This window comes from Schistocerca cancellata, chromosome 3, assembly GCF_023864275.1.
Source record: "Schistocerca cancellata isolate TAMUIC-IGC-003103 chromosome 3, iqSchCanc2.1, whole genome shotgun sequence".
NCBI classification, from domain to species: Eukaryota; Metazoa; Arthropoda; class Insecta; order Orthoptera; family Acrididae; genus Schistocerca; species Schistocerca cancellata.
In genome coordinates, this window is record NC_064628.1 from 805,886,020 (window position 1) to 805,903,507 (window position 17,488).

General features: G+C 42.3%; 1 protein-coding gene across 3 annotated transcripts in view; it reads left to right on the forward strand.

Moving 5' to 3' along the window:
* LOC126175869 (meiotic recombination protein DMC1/LIM15 homolog) overlaps positions 1–17,488 on the forward strand; it is a 162,781-nt gene that overhangs the window by 83,656 nt on the left and 61,637 nt on the right. For all 3 annotated transcript variants that reach the window (XM_049922886.1, XM_049922888.1, XM_049922887.1), the window contains exons 3-4: positions 3,532–3,764; positions 3,894–4,061. In XM_049922886.1, coding sequence (XP_049778843.1) covers positions 3,532–3,764; positions 3,894–4,061 — 401 coding nt within the window. The remainder of the gene's footprint in view (positions 1–3,531; positions 3,765–3,893; positions 4,062–17,488) is intronic.

Sequence of the window (17,488 nt, forward strand, 5' to 3'; positions counted from 1 at the left end):
GGTCTCTTTTTGCATTATTTCTGTATCACACATTGTTTGCATTGTCTTCTTGATTTGTGTATGACTGTAACCATTCCTTTGGAAAATCCCTCTGAGGTATAGGTAACTGTTTGTGATCATGTATGGCCCAAGTGTTTTGGAAAGAAGTGTTCAATACAGTGGTACATTGGCTGGGTGACTGCCTTTAGATGCATGCAAATGCAGATCCACAGGTGTCAGCTTCCAGTGTACAAAGTTACCTAATGTGCCATCTTGCACCTTCTGTAAACAAAAGTCAAGAAATAGGAGGCAGCCACCTTACTCAACTTCCATAGCGAATTTCATTTTGTCTTGGACAGAACAGAGGACTACAGTAAGTTAGAGGGCTCCAATAAATTTATCCATCTAACTAACACATAGTACATTGTTAGCAATGTTTGTGTGTTTATTGTCCTTGACATTCTTGTCATTAGAAATATACTTGAACTCACTTTGTCACAAATGTTAGTTATGTGCTTCTCCCATGTCAAGTACCTACCCACTGTCACACCCAGGAATTCATAAGTTTCTGTCTGTTTTAGATCAAAGTCCCCAAGCTTGACAGTAATATTGTTCAAGTTAAATGTTTTGTTTGCATGTACCTGCATGTATGTGATTTTCTTCACATTTATAAAAAGATTATTTCCTCTGAAATGATTGTATCAGTTTGCCATATTTAGAGAAGCTTGCTTTTGTAAGTCCTCTGATGAAACAAATTCTTACAATAAATTAAGTGCCATCTACAAACATGACAGCATTTGCCCTACTGTTTTGGGCATATCATTTACATACAAAATAAAAAAAAGTAGTGGGCCAAGCACTGATCTTTGAGGCACCTCCATATTTAACAAATTCAGAATTTTAGTAGACATTTTTCATAGTATTATTCACATTTTATTTTATTTCTACACAATGTTTTCTTTTCCATGAATTATTTTATGATATCGGCTGCTTTCCCCTGTTACCATAGCACTTCCACGTTTTTAATAATATGTTGTGGCAAACATAATGAAAAGCTTTTGAAAGGTCAAGAAACATACCACAAACTTTCTTTTGTTGGTCTGGTGCCTTAGTTACACATGCTACAAATTCAGCTTTTATCAGTGGATCTACCCTTCCTACACCCAAGCCAGGCATCATTCAAAGTACTGCATTTTTCTATAAAATTTATATTATGTCTGTCATTAGACTTCCTAGTAAGACCCCTGTAACAGTTATTGGTCATTAATTTCCTGGGTCTTTCTTGCTGCCTCCTTTGAAAACAGGGATTACTTTACTCTTTTTTAAACATGTTGGGAATATTCCTTCTTCCATAGCTAAGTTTACGAGGCAAGTCAGAGGTTCTACTGTTTAGTCCCTAAGTATTTTTTGTTTAATACAGAAGCAGAAAATAACTAGAGTATTGTTTAAAGAAAACAATAAGTTTAATGAACCAAAAAGGCACAAAATACATAGGCAGCAGAGGAGGAAACAATTCATTAGAGGAGGAAACACTTATTCTGGTTTGTAGGTTTAGACAATTTCTGTTCTCTGCCAAACTTATAAGAAATCAGTATGTTCCTTTAAAGGTGGAAAGTTGTAATGACACCTCTTTTCTACGTGCTTTATTTGTCTTACCACAATATCCCTGTATTGCACATCAGCATGGTCCACAATATCAAGGAAGTGAAAGAAGACTGACTTCTTGCATTTCTTTTTCCTGAAAACCTTTACTGCAATTGGATGTTGCAAAAATACATCACCAACAGCTTCACCAACATAAAACTGCTCTCTCATGCCTTTCTGTGTGATGAACACCACAATTACAAAATCGTTGTCTCATTCTTCCAATGGTTCATGTGAGATGACCTCATTATGGACAGCTCTGTCATTTATTTCAGGCTCTTGCAGCAATTCTGAAGGAATTTTGCTGACTGATAGTAGCTTCTTGCTATTCTTTCTTTAGCCATCCAATAAGTCTGAATTTGCAATCTGCTTTTGGGGTTGATGCTGTTTCCTGGAGACAGCAAAGGTTTCCTGCTTTTGCTTATGGCAGGGCTGCTGGTTCTGCTCAGATGCTCTTTTCATTCTCATACAGACATGTGCTAAGCACTTCATATTGATTGAAGAGATTTCTGATCCAACAAATTCCAGCCCTGTTGTATGAATTTTTTCACCACATGGCCTTGCCTGTTCAAATACTCCTGCACTGAATCACTGACATCATTTGTTTGGAATCGGAATCCCCAATCACCTCATAGTAAAATCTCATCAAAATTCATTTGCTCATCTTCTTCAGTCAATATTATCTGATGACTGAATTTCTGTGTAATGTTTCCTTAAACAGTCTGTGTGCAGAGTTATTTTGATACTTGATATTTTTCAGCAATATATCTTACACTTTTGTCTGTTGTTTTAAATTCTGAAACAGTGTTAATTATGTTCTCTTCATGACATTTTTGTGGATTTGTATGAAGGTCCATTTCACCCCATGAACTTACAATTTCTGAAAAAATGATTATGTGAGAACAGCTATTGAGTATAGACTATTGTAATATTGTAGAAAATCACCTTACAAGCTATAGCACTATATATGCAATAGTACTAATATTTATAATGCTTTTTACTTTTACACAGTGAAGTAGGTTTGAACAGAACGTTACAAAGCACTTAATATTATTGTTGTTTTAACCACTTGACGAACAAAATAGTTGATTCTGCTGCATATGTGTCTGTACATAACCTCATTTAATAATTTAAGGGGACAGATGAGCATAAAAATAAACTTGAAATCAGATCCATGGAGTGCAACACAAAAAAGGCAGAAAATTGAAGCTGTTGCACTTCACCTTTAGTGCCCCACTTCGCCCCAGTTGATAACATTTGCCTCATTGTCTTGTATTATGTCTTTGTTTATGCAGCCCCCTGTCAATGTCTGAAGTGGCATCTAACCACTCCCATGTACCTGTTGAAAGTTCCTTATCAAGGGGCAAGTAATACAAAAACAAGTACAAGACTGCACATACACTTTTCCAAGTGTGAAGATGATGGGACCTACACTCATCGTATTATCACATGATTTTTACCAAGTCACCTGGCCAGGAACCTATGAAGTTTATTTGTTTGGTGCTCATTGTACTGCATGTGGGTACACTCTATCCTGTACTGCATTTCCTTCATAATTTAATGTATCTACCTGACAGAAGTAGCTTTCAACTGTAGCAGCAGGCAGCTTTAATTTAGATCACCTCTCTACACCAAGTCAAAACTTGTGTTAATTCTAACTCTCAGTGGCAGTCATACAAACTGTGTGGAGCTAATGTAGTAGCACCTAATGATTTGTCAACATTAACTAGAAAACATAAGTCAATGATCTCAAAATGTGAAATGAGTTTTAGTAGTATTTTAACAGCAATTATGTTATGTGTGGATTTAGTTGTGAAACAGTATGTGTATTAGTAATGGAATAATTGTGCAAAGCCAGTCACATTCTACATTACATCAATAAACATTGTTCTTTTCTTCTGTTTTTAGAATGTAGCAGACATAAAGAAGCTTAAATCTTCTGGAATATGCACAATAAAGGGGATTCAGATGTGCACTCGCAAAAAATTATGTGGCATTAAAGGTTTCTCAGAGGCTAAAGTTGACAAAATCAAAGAAGCATGTTGTAAAATTGGCACAGGGATGGGGTTTCTGACAGCACTGGAAGTTAGTGATAGGCGAAAATATGTTTTTCGAGTAAGCACAGGAAGCCAGGAATTAGAGTGAGTAAATATGTAAGATACCAACTGTGCTTAATTCTTAGAGGTCAATCTTAAAGTCACATAAATTATTTTGTTGAATCATTTTTATTGCTGCTGAGAATAAGAGGCACATATATTTCTAATTTTCAGTAAACTTTTAGGCGGAGGTGTAGAATCCATGGCAATTACAGAAGCATTTGGAGAATTTCGAACTGGTAAAACACAGTTATGCCACACATTATGTGTGTCTGCACAAATGCCAGGAGCAAATGGGTATTGTGGTGGCAAAGTGATTTTCATTGATACAGAGCATACCTTGTATCCTTTTTCATATATTGCTAATCTATAACACAGAAGCTACACATTAGTTACTTAATAAATTATTTTTATCTTTATTGTAATCATTTTTATTATCATGCTGATTAAATGGAAAATCTACATTTATTTTGTGAAAAATGGGAGTATCACATAGAACATAAGAAAGGACATGGAATATGACCATCTATACTGAATAAAAGTGAAGGTAATTACAGTGTAAATTTCTAACATGGTAATTAAATATAATACATAAATCAAAGATGGGAGTAGAGTAATAGAAAATCATCAGGAATTGACAAATTTTATAAATGACTATTTCTCTGATACTGCAGAGAAATTTCAATAAAATCTTCTTAAACCATTTGTAGCATTCACAACAAATTTTACAGTGAGTACAATTATGATATTTCCCCCAAAAGAGCTTGAAGTTAAGAAGAAATTAAAGAAACAAAAATAAGATGTCAGGATACACGGCTTTGGTTCCAGCCTATTCCAATGGTGTGCATAGACAGCATACAAACCCCATTCCAGAGAGTACAAGACATGAAGACAAAGTTCTCTTTGCTGATAACAGCAACAGTTACATCATGGTCTGATAAAAAGCAAGAACTATTAAAGAAAGCAAATGAAATGGCCAAGGATGTTTACAGTGGATCAGTATGTAGTAAATTAACACTGAACATAAAGAAAACAAGCAGCTTGCACTTCGCATAAGGAGAAGAAAACAACTCTGTCATATTAAGCACAAATGATAAGTTGACAGATCATGTAACAAACACAGACTTTTTAGGAATAAATATTAATTGCAAGTTAATATGGAATGAACATACAAAGATACTGGAAGAAAGGATATCACCAGCATGTTATGATCTTAGGGTTCTGTTCTAAATGTGTCTTAGTTATGGGATACTTTTCTGGGGATCAAAGGCACAAAACAGGCAGACAGTTTTCAAACTGCAGAAAGGGGCTGCACGAATAATAACTAAAAGTAATAATCAAGCCACCATAAAAAAACAATTTAAAAAACTGAGTATTCGTATTGCACCATGTGAGTACATGTACCAATCAGTTGTGCATATCAGGGAAAACATTATTAACTATTTCACTAATAGTTCTATATATAATCATGGAACAAGTGCCAGTTTGGGCTTCAATTTACCAAAGGGAAAGATAAAGCAATATTTTCTATCAGGGAACAAAATGTTGTAATAAATCACCCAAGGAGATGAATAGATTACTACAATACACTTGTTTAAAACTTACTTTATAAGTAGTGCTTGATTCACCATTAATAATTACTTGAAGGACTTGGAATAATGGTTCATAACAGAAGCAGACAGTGAAAAATCCCTGTCACAGTACAAAACATGATTACTGAGCACTGTTTTACCAGAAAATCATGTCCCAAGCTTCATAGTGCATGATAGTAATGTCTCTTCATCTCTTGAGCTCAAAGTCTCATTCATTATGAAAGAATGCTGATCCAGTTTTTCAGACATACTGAAGAGAGGACATGAAGACATGTATGGGGCATAATAATATGCTTACAGGTCTGGAATTAGTTTTCTGAACAACCTTTAGGGAAAGCAAAATACAGGGCAGTACGTCATGGTCTAGGAGTCAACAGCAGGTGTCTATAGTGTGTACAGTGACACAGGCCTCAGATTTGGGAGGTCCAAGTTTGCTCTATCTGGTCATTCTGATTTAAGTTTTCCTAAATCATTTCCGGCTTAGCTCATCTAATTTATACAAAAGTGGTAATATTATACTGACTACAATCCTACTACCACCCACACACCTTTCGCATAAGAACTATGAAGATAAGATACTAGAAATTAGGGTTGATATAGTGAGTTACTATTCCCTCGGTATATCTGCAAGTGGAACAGGAAAGCAAATGACTAGTAGTGATATATGATACCATCCACCATACACCATACAGTGGGTTGCGGAGAATGTGTGTACATGAATATATTCAGCTACCAAACATTGTTCTCTCTTTTTTTTATCATAGCTCCATGGAGTGCCCTGTAAAAAAAGTTACCACTCGGGCAGGCAAGTGGCCTGGCTGTAGATACTTTGTGCTACCTATGCGAAGCTGGGATGGGTTGCTCGTCCATAATAAATGGACTATTAACTGGAGTCTGATGGCCTCTGTAACTAACTGACAAATTCTGAAACTCATTTAATTTTGACAACTTTAATTTTTTGTATGCTTGTGGATTAATTAAAAAATTTTATGAGCCTCTGTCAATTCAGAATTGCAATGCTACTGTGTTAACATGAAGTTATCATTCACTGAAAAGATCACATTTTTGTTATGTTTCATACATGAAAATTTATTGTTTTATTAATATTCATTCTGAAAATCATTTGAATTTTTATTTTGAATCTCTTTTGTATGTCTGAGTGTCTTATTTCATTGCCTCACTTGTTTAGTGTTACAAACTTTTGATCTGGGCAATTTTCTTGCTTGTCATTAACTCCATAGCTGCACAAGACTTTAATTTAGCATGAAAGAATCTTTTCATGTAATATTGATTCCATCCTGTGACTTGTGTACATGGCCACACAGCCACACAAGTTGTGTGGTGGCACTGGTTGGCTCAGCAGCATAAACACAGTATCATCTGTGTCCTAGAGCACATCAACAGATACTTGCATCAGCTTAAGTGCTCAAACGAATGCCAGACAGTCTTGCAAAGATGTATTAGTTAAGCTAAGACAGACTTTCTTTAATTTATTGCCTACAAATGCATATCAGGATATTTTGAATGAGAGAACCTGCACATGATTTCTTATACTTTTCATTTCCACCCACACTGAAATTTACACTCTTTCGTTAACCCCATAATTGTGAAAAATTATGCAAAATGTATTTAAGCCTCAGAATATGATTATAATTTATCTTTAATTTCTGAATGTGACAGAGTCACTGGGTCATCTTCTGGACATAATTTTTTGAACTGATATGAACATATAATGATCAGTATTATTAATAAGGAAAGTTTTGTGCTTATTATCACCTGATACTTGATGTGTGATGAAACATTGTTCCTGTGAGGAGATATAATTCTGCCAGACATCATGTTTTCAGTGAAATACTGGAAATGGTGGTGGTGGTATCATAAAATTTTCCTGGCCCTGTTACTTCTTAGCTCCTATTTTGTCCAAGTGCACCACAGGCAGCTCTTGTGTAGTGGAAATTTGCTGCAGCATATGCAGTTGACACTTTGGTTGAGCCATGTCTGAAAAATGTAGCTCAGAATACTACACTATGTTCTCTTGAATCCTGCTTGAAAGGAAACTGGATTAGGAGTCCACATGCAGATTTATGCACTTAGAAATCAATGTATAGGTAACATTCTAAATTAAAGTGTTGCCACAAAAAGGTATCAATTGCTCACTCAGATTTGGTTTGGAAATTATACTGTACTGGTGAAAGTCCTTTCATAAATCTGCTTGAAAATACATTGCCAGTTATGGCAGCTTGTTTTCATTGCCAGTTTATGTTATTGGCTGTACTTTTTTTGTTGCCAATTTATATAAATTTAGCAAGACATTTCCTTATCCCCAATTTATGCAATTGTCAGGTTGCAGGACTGCTCCTCATCACCAATTTATGTTTCGTTCACCAATAACTTACGTATCCAACGTAAAGGTACAAGGAAGCAAAAGCCATTTACTGAGTTCTGTGGCTGCAGGGAAGGGCCCTACTTGCATGCTTACCATAATAACATCACAGGGCAATATATCTAAAATATAATAACTGTGGCAAGATGGCAAGACATGAGAAACAAGAACAGTCATTTATTAAAATAAGGTACATCAAAAAATACTCAACTTTAGCTTTGTTGCTAAGGTGTGGCACTGATCTAAAAGTTCTTAGCCTGATCTTGCCTTACTCAGTAGATCAAGACTAACTAATCAAACTGAACTCCAGTGCGGACTGCAGTTAGAAAGTTCCTAAGTTCTGTTTCTCAATAGATAAGCACTTTTGCTCTCACTTGGGCTGATCTTTGACACTTGGTGTTAACAGTGTGATGATTAGAACTGGTCAGCAACTGTAGGTAACTTGCTGGGAACTGCTGTAGGGAACTGTACAATAACTGTGGACAAGTGGAACTGAAGGTAACTGGCTGAGAGGCACTGTGAAAATAAATAAATCTTGTACGCAGAATATTAATGTGCAACTCTGAAATGATTAACAGATGCAAAAAAAATAGTTCTAGGTTTCAGCACTTTCTGTGGTGGCAAATGTAACTGTTGATGGATGAATGGACTACTTGAATGTCCTCTAGAAAAAGCACAAAGTAGTTCCTAAACACAGAATCTCATGACACAGATTCATGAAATTTTGTAATTGGGCTTTTGTTGAATACTTGGTATTTGTCTTCAAATGTCACAATGACAGCTTCCACTTGTGTGAACCACAGATTTGATTACATGTGCCAGAATGCAGTAAGCTTTACATTGCTATTCCTGGGTGAGCAACTTAGGAAATGCTGATTATTGTTTGTCTCAGGAAAAGACAGAGGAACAGACTTGGTTATATGCAAAACCAGCTGTGAATGTGAAAGCTCTGCTTGTTTCACTGTTATGTTTTCACTGGGTGTTCAGTTATTCCTTCCATTGTTTGTATCACAACACACTAGAAAAAGGTATGTAGTGTCACAAAAACCAATAAGCCCATGATCACCAATATCACTGTGGGATTGGTTATTACTTTTCTATAATATAACATAGAACATTCTGACTAATAGGAAGCACAAGTTTATTGCATTCTGGTACACACAATCACTACTAAAGTATTATCATCATGTGTAACATGAACTGTAGACAACATAACAATATTATAAAAAAAAAAATTTGCCACTCACCATATATTGGAGATGCTGAGTCGGTCGCATATAGGCACAACAAAAACACTGTCACAAATAAATAAAGCTTTCAGCCAGTAAGGCCTTTGTCAGCAATAGCCGACAGACACACACATATACACTCATGCAAATATGACACACACACACACACACACACACACACACACACACACACACACACACACACACACACACACACACACACGACTGCAGTCTCAGGCAAGTGAAACCACACTGCAAGCAGCAGTACCAGTGCATGATGGGAGTGGCGACTGGGTGGGAGTAAGGGGAAGGGGTGGCAGACAGTGTAGTGCTGCAGGTTAGACAGAGGGCAGGGGAAAGGTGGGGAGAGGGGAAAGGTTGGGGAGGGAGAGTTGTGGAAAAGGGGAGAAGTAAAAAGACTGGCCTTGAGGGTTGCAACCACTGTGCTGCTTTCTATTTGGGCATGACAACTAGCAAAGTGTCTGTTCACATGAATGGTCATTGACAAACTGTGGCCAAGAAACAAGTGGACCACCCTGTTGCTGACCACACTTGCCAAACATGACATCCTTCATTTCAATAGCTGCTTCACAGCCTGTACCACATGGATCCTTCCCATCAACACCAGCTTTCCTGAATTATGCAGATGGGAACTTTCCCTGTAATACATCCTACGTTTCTGTAACGCTCCTGGCCTCAACCTTCATTAGTCACTGTCCTCACCCATCCAGCCCCTTCCATGTACGCGTCCGTCAGTCCACCATCACACCCACTCTCTTTACTTCTCTCCTTTTCCACTCCTCCTCCCCCACCCCTCCCCTACCTGCCACCCCTACCATACTATCCCTCCCCCTCCCTGTGCCACCCTCCTCCTTACCCCACCCAGTTGCCACTCCCATCATGCATTGATGCTGATGCTTGCAGTGTGGTTTCAGTTGCCTGAGACTGCAGTCATGTGTGTGAGATGCATGTGTGTGTGTGTGTGTGTGTGTGTGTGTGTGTGTGTGTGTGTGTGTGTGTGTGTGTGTGTGTGTTTGTTTGTTTGTTTGTTTGTTTGTGTGTGTGTGTCTGTCATCTATTTTTGACAAAGGCCTTACTGGCCAAAAGCTTTATTTATTTATGACAGTCTTTTTGTTGTGCCTATCTGCAACTCAGCATCTCCTTTTCATAATATTGTTACATTTCATCCTGAATTTCCCACTGTAGACAACATAGACAGAGATAGCACATGAGTCTGCAATAATTATCACACTTGCACTGGTGGTAACATGATACCTACCAATGTTACCATAGTGTGGCAAATTGTGTTACTCTTGGGATGTTTTATTTTTTATGTTGGTGCCACCCAGGAAATAATTTATTATTGTTAAATATTCTGCCTTAGAATGATGTTGCAGAGACCAGTGTGGGCCAATGAGATTGACATCAGTATCGATCTGAGCATAATATTTGAACTGAGCAAAACATTATCTTTGTGTAGTTCCACCATCCAGTTCTGTGTAATCCTTTCTCGTGTGAAGATGTGAATAAATGAACTCCAGATTATATAAGGTTTTGTTTGGTGTATCTCACCCGAGCATCCACCTCACTGGTGACCCCGAGTTGTAACGTCTTCCGTTTTTGCTGTTTTACTGTTTTACTGTGTCCGCGGCCTCCGCATTGGTTATTTTTGCATGTATTACATCAATACAACCTTCGAACAATGCCTTCGGCCCAACGCCTAACAACGGATTTTGTGATCGACATGCATCGTGTTGCGGGCGATGTACATCTGCCAGGACTGCAACACGATGCCTCGATTACACCAATTTCGCCGGACATTTTCATGCCTGCAACAATAAGTGAGGTTGGGTGTGTGCATGACTCCGGCTATCAAACACCTTTGTTCCCGTCACATGTGCCCTCCCTTGTTGACGGTGCAGTTACCTCTTACGGATCTCCATGCAGTGTGGGATCAATGCCAATTTCTGCAAATGCTTCGTTGGATAACCTACCACTGCCAGGACAATGGTTTGCCATGGCGCAATCTGTGCAGTGCCACGCGGATTCCTGCCACATGGCTGGAACTGCTTTGTTCACAGGTCAACCTCCTCAACATCCGACCACGCCCGTGCCTGCCTTGGTTCAGCATCAGCACATGCCTTCCTGCTTCAATACCTCGGCCTGTAACAGGAACAATGGCTTGTTATCTGTGCCTGACCCCCATCTCTGTCCTACTGCTATGCCTCAGTGTTTTTGTGCCACAACATTCACCTCATCCGCACACTGTTTTGAGTGAAGTGTCTATGAACAATGAACATGCACACATTCCGCCCAATGTTCAACATCATTCTCCTCTCTGTGCTTCTGGACAGCCCGGACCTCCACAGCCTCCCTGCAACACAGGTGGCTCCAACTCTGATTACACGTCGAGTTTTCCATGTACTGGCACGCTTTTTCAAACTTTGAACTTTTTCTCACCTCTCGCCCCCATGCCAGCCCCAGTCGAGCTTCCGCTCCCATTCTCAGCACATCTCAGTGTCTCATCCATGTCGGTCTTCTGCGACACATCAATCAGAACACACCCCCAACGTGTCGAACTTCTGCAACTGCAATTGGCACATTACGGTGTCTCACCTGCGTTGGCCTTCTGCGTCGCAACGGATCGCGCTCAACCACAACACATCACCTTCACACTGCCACCCAACCAGCCGTCATCGCCACATACCCTGGAGACACACTCTCCTGGAATACTGCAGCAACAACAGCTCGTTTCAGGCAGTGCCCCGACATATTCAACTCACCCTGTTCTTCTGAACGTTCTACAATGCTTACTGATGCTGCCGCCATTCAACCCCAACAGGGCAACAACCTGGTTCAAAATTGTGGACGATGTGTTTGACCATTTCAAACTCGACGAATCAACCAGATTTCTGTGCCTTATCACCCACCTGCACAACCAGGAGGACTTGATTGCTCACCTGGTTGACACCCCGGACTCAGTTACCCGGTAGACTCTAACTAAAAAGACAGTTCTACATCGGCTTGCGTGCTCAACTGAGACAGCAATATGGCAAGTGCTCCATGTCGAGCAACTAGGCAACGACAAACCTTCACAACTTTGGAGACGGCTACAGGCCCTGGTCAGCGATGATCTACTCTCTGACACAGCTCTCCTTGCCATCTGGACAGATAAACTACCTCCCCACATCTGCATTTCTCTGGCTCAGAGGTCTCCCGAACCTGTCGAGCAGCGAATGACAATTGCTGACAAACTACATGATGCATCACTGCTCTATTTCGCCAGCCACTGCCTAGTGACTTGTTGAGCTTGAAAACATTGCTCGCCTACACAAGGAAAACTTCGAGCTCTCCCTCCAGCTCCACAAAACTCAGCTCCAGCTCTCTGACGCAGCAAAGGAATTACAGACACTGCAGCAAGGTCAGTAAGTGTACCGAATCTGCTTGTAGTCCCAGCAATTGGGTCTCCGTGTGCTTACCTCCCGCTACCCCTCACAACTGTACTATCAAGTCTAAGATAACGTGTACTGACAGTTCCACAGGACCACACCCCCCTAACACGGCAGCATTTGACACTCAGCTGGACATGAGTGCGCATGCGCAACGAGCATCAGGTGTTCCCGTACTGACAGCTCCTACCCCTCCCCTCGTGGACAGCAGCTCAAACTATGCAACTTCAGCTCCTGCGCACCACCGTGCAACCGCCACTAACAACACAAACAGTGCACTCATGCCTAGCACTTTGAGTGACCGTGCTGCCACAGGCCACACCCTCGGACAATGGACTCACTAACACTTCACGAGCTCTACCGAACTCACCCGACCACGGTGCCACTGCTTCAGGCCGGTGGCCATCTTGTCATGTTGACTCCTGGACACTTCACCGCCTCAGCTCCCGTCGGATCTGCTGAGTGGCTCCGAACACCACGACTTTGCCTTGCCTGCCCCACCCGCCTCACATTGTAAACAAACCACCTCCCGTTCCGCCGGCAACATTTCTGTCGTCACCAATGGCATAGTTCACAAGTTTCGCCTCATGCCAGGCCCCCCGATCTCCAGTAAACCACGTCGACTTTGTCCCGAGTGCCTCTCCAACCTTAAAAAAACAGATTTCTGAACTTCTAAGCTCCGGCGTCATCGAACCCTCTGCCAGCAGCCCATTCATATGACACCCAAGAAAGACGGGTCCTGGCGCATGTGCGGAGACTACCGTCGACTAAACGCATGAACAATTATGGACACCTACCCCATACCCAGCATTGCCGACTTTACCAGTTCCCTCGCAGGTGCGACCACGTTCTCTGTCATTGATTGCAAACGGGCCTACCACCAGATCCCCATGGCTCCTGAAGACATCGAGAAGACAGCAATCACCACCCCAATCAGGTTATTTCAATTTTGATTCATGCCCTTCGGTCTGAAAAACGCAACCCAGATCTGGCAACGCTTCATCAATGAAGTGCTATTCGGACTGAAATTCTGCTTTGCATATCTTGATGGCATTCTTGTGTCCAGCTCCTCCATCAAGGACAACATTCGACATGTGCAAACTGTTATGGACACCCTCTCGGCAGCAGGCATCAAGACCAACCAAGACAAATTGCAGCTACATCTACCCGCTGGCCCTTTCCTTGAATTCGGGTCTCTGCTGACGGCATTTCACCACCCCCTGACAAAGTACAAACAATACTAAACCTACCTAGACCTTTGTCATTCAAAGAGCTCCGGCGCTTTCTGGGGACGGTTAATTATTATCGCTGTCATCTACCTCGGGCTGCAGAGATTCAGGCGCCACTGACGAACACCTCGGCAGGCACCAAGACTTCTGGATCCCGGCCCGTTCCATGGACCCCTGCTATGACTGACTCTTTCACTGCCCTCAAAAATCTTCTTGCCGGGGCCCACACCATCGCGCATCCTCATCCCAATGCGCAGCTTTTCATCACCACAGACGTGAGCGATACTGCCATTGGTGCTGTCCTCAGCCAGACAGTCGACGGCCAAACTTTGCCTCTGTTTTTCTTCTCACGCAAGCTCACCAATGCACAATGCAAATATTCTGCGTTTGACAGGAAGTTGCTCGCTGTCTACGAAGCGATCAAGCATTTTGAGACTGACGTTGAGGGACGCCCTTTCTATGTTTTAACAGACCACAAACCCCTGGCTGCTGACCCGCCTACCCGCCACTTCAGATACATGGACTTCATATCTCAGTTCACCATTGACATCAGACACATAAAGGGTGCTGACAATATAGTTGCTGATTTCCTTTCACGAGTCGATGCCGTTCATTCACTGTTAGACCTCTCTGAACTGCCTAAGCTCCAACCCGCTGACGAGGACACACAAAACCTGATTTCAGACTCTACCTCTTCACTACACTTCGTCCACTCCACCTTCCCTGGCATTTCTGGTGAGATTTGGTACGACAACAGTATGGGCACGTTATGCCCCCTCATCCCAACCATGCTCCATCAAGCTGTCTTCAGCGCACTGCATAATTTAGCCCACCCTGGTGTTCATGCATCCGCCCACCTTGTAGTGAAGCGCTCTGTGTGGAGAAATGTCAACAAGGGCTGCCAGCAATGGGCACACTCCTGCATCATGTGCCAACACTGCAAAGTACACAAGCACACTTCACCCCCCCTCAGCGCCTTTTCAATCCCTCCTGGGCGTTTCCAGCATATTCACACTGACATTGTCGGCCCTCTCCCCCACTCTAACGGCTTTCGTTATGTTCTCTCGTCTATCGACCGAACAACTCGCTGGGTCGAGGCTGTCCCCCTCCCCAGTATCATGGCAGAAACTGTTACTTGAGCTTTTGTCGAGTCATGAGTATCGCATTTCAGATGTCCAGCTATCATCACGACTGACCAGGGCAGACAATTTTAGTCAGCCCTGTTCAACGAGATTTGTAACGTTTGTGGCATCCGGCACATCCATACCACAGCATATCACCCACAAAGTAACGGGCTAGTTGAGCACTGGCACCGTAATTTCAAGGTGGCTCTTCGATACCACGACTCTCTTCCCTTCCCCTTGTGCTACTCAGCATTCGTGCGATCTATAAGGAAGACCTCAAAGGCACAATAGCCGAGTTTGTATACGGCCAGAACATTGTTCTCCCTGGTGAACTTGTGAGCCGTTCCACTTCTCTCCCTCAGTCTGACTTACCTTCCTTCGTGGACCGCGTCAGATGCCACTTCATCAACCTCCACATCCCTCCGCCCGCCAGCCATTCCCACCCTAAGGTTCATGTCCTAAAATCTCTGCACAGTTGCAAGTACGTCATGCTCCAGGATGACACTGTCCGTGCTCCCCTCCAGCCCCCATAACCCGGCCCGTACCGAGTCCTCCGGCGCTCAGCCAACACCTATGACACCCAGATGAAAGATTCAGCTATTACAGTCTCTCTCAACAGACTTAAGCCTGCTCATGTCGAGCCTGCTTCTACCCCCCTTCAGACCAAGACCACGCCACTCACTGTCGTGGCTCACAATGCTCCGACTACTCCCTCCACATTGGACTTACTCACTCAGTCGAGTGACTTCCAGCTCCAATTGTCAAGCTCTTCTCCGACCTCGCCCTCTACTCCGGTCTCACGCACTCTGTCGAGTGATCACATGCTCCCCAAGTCGAGCTTACCTACGATCACACCCTCGCTGCCGGGTCCTTCTCCGGTCCCTTCGACCTCTCTCCCCCCCCATCGCCTGCCTCGCCCTGTCGAGGTTTCTCACGCCCCCCCCCCCCCCCCATCTTGAACGTGCCCTCGCTCGAGGTGTTTGTGCCTGTCCCCCCGGACATAATCCACGACATCTCTATAATACTACACGATGACACACTGTTCGTCGTGTGTTTCCCTTCATCCGGTGCCTCATGACACAACCTCCGCCATTCCTTGCTACCTGGTGAAGTGTTTTCCCCTCTCACCTGACATCGACCTGGACATGCTCCGTGTGTTCGCCATGCCCATTGGAGACATCGTCAGCGTCGCTCCGTTCCTCCCGCAAACCGCCGGCCTACCTGTCGCCGCACGACCAGCAGGCCCAGTACGACGCCCGGCACACTTCAACAACTTCCAGGTTCGGTGGCCAGACCTTCCTTCACAACATCTACCCACACAGCTCCCTGACGACGCTGCCGAGCTGACCGTGGTCCTGCTCCTGCAGACCACCCCTGCCTACGCCATAGTCATCCCCCCCCCCCCACCCACCCTCTCAGGAGTACTCCGTACTGCGGTGGGCAGGGGGGAGGGGGGGGGGGGCTATGTGGCGCTGATGAGATCGACACCAGTATCGATGTGAGCATCATCTTTGAACTGAGCAAAACATTTTCTTTGTGTAGTTCTGCCATCCAGTTCTGTGTAAACCTTTCTTGTGTGAAGATGTGAATAAATGAACTCCTGATTATAAGGTGTTGTTTGGTGTATCTCGCCCGAGCATCCACCTCACCAGTAATACTACTTTACCGCTCTATCACTGTTATTCAGCCTTTTGTCTTAATTTCTCCACACAATTCTTTTGAAAACAACTTTGTATGTTATGTATGTTTTCTTACCTGGCTTAACGAATTAATGTGTTTTGTAGTTTGTTGATGCACCTTACTCCATAATTTCTCTGTGCTTTTTCTGTATATGTACTACAGGAGTTTTGCTAGTCTAGATCTTTCTTTGGTGGTTAGTAATTTTGCAGCCTCATACTGAGTTTTAAAAGGTATTTTTCCCTTTATCATCTCCCTTTATTCTTTGAGCCATCCTGCTGTTTGAATGATTAAGTTGGTGCATAAGTTTGTATCGTTTTTGTTTTGCATATTGGTATTCCGACTACTATGGGTTTATTTATTGATTGTCATTTTTTATTTATAGTTCATTGTTGCTATTTGAGTTTACATATTGTCATTTTATCATTAGGAGATAGTAAATAGAGCTGTGTATGATGTAAAATGGAGTGCGAAGTGCAGAAATCGGAACATTTCCAATATATTCCTCTGTTTGAGTTAAGGAATGGGATGACAGCAGACATTTGCACCATGTATGGGGATAATGCCATTGGCCAGAGTATGCCAAAAAATGGTTTTCTCATTTTAAGGAGGATCGTTTTGACATTAGTGGTTTTTTGAAGAACATTTAAACACATTAGTCTGCAATGATCCACTTCAGTGTACTCAAGAACTGACAAATGTGATGAACTGTGATCATTCCACCATTCTGCAACATATTCATGCAGTGGGGGAGGTTCAAAAATGTGGTGTGTGTGTGTGTGTGGCATGCTCTAGGCCAAAATCACAAAAATCATTGGATGGCCATATATGCATCTCTGCTTGCTCATCAACAGGGGCTCATGAACAACACCGACCATTCATATCCTGTATCATTACTGGTGATGAGAAATTATGTCCTTATGCTAATTTAAGGAAAAGAAAGGAATTGCTGAGTCCAAACAAAGCAGCAACTTCCCATACAAAGATCTGCACACATCCACAAAAGATGTTATGCATCTGGTGGAACATCAATGGTGTGGTGTACTATGGACTGCTTCTGCAAGGTGTAACCATCACTGCTGACAT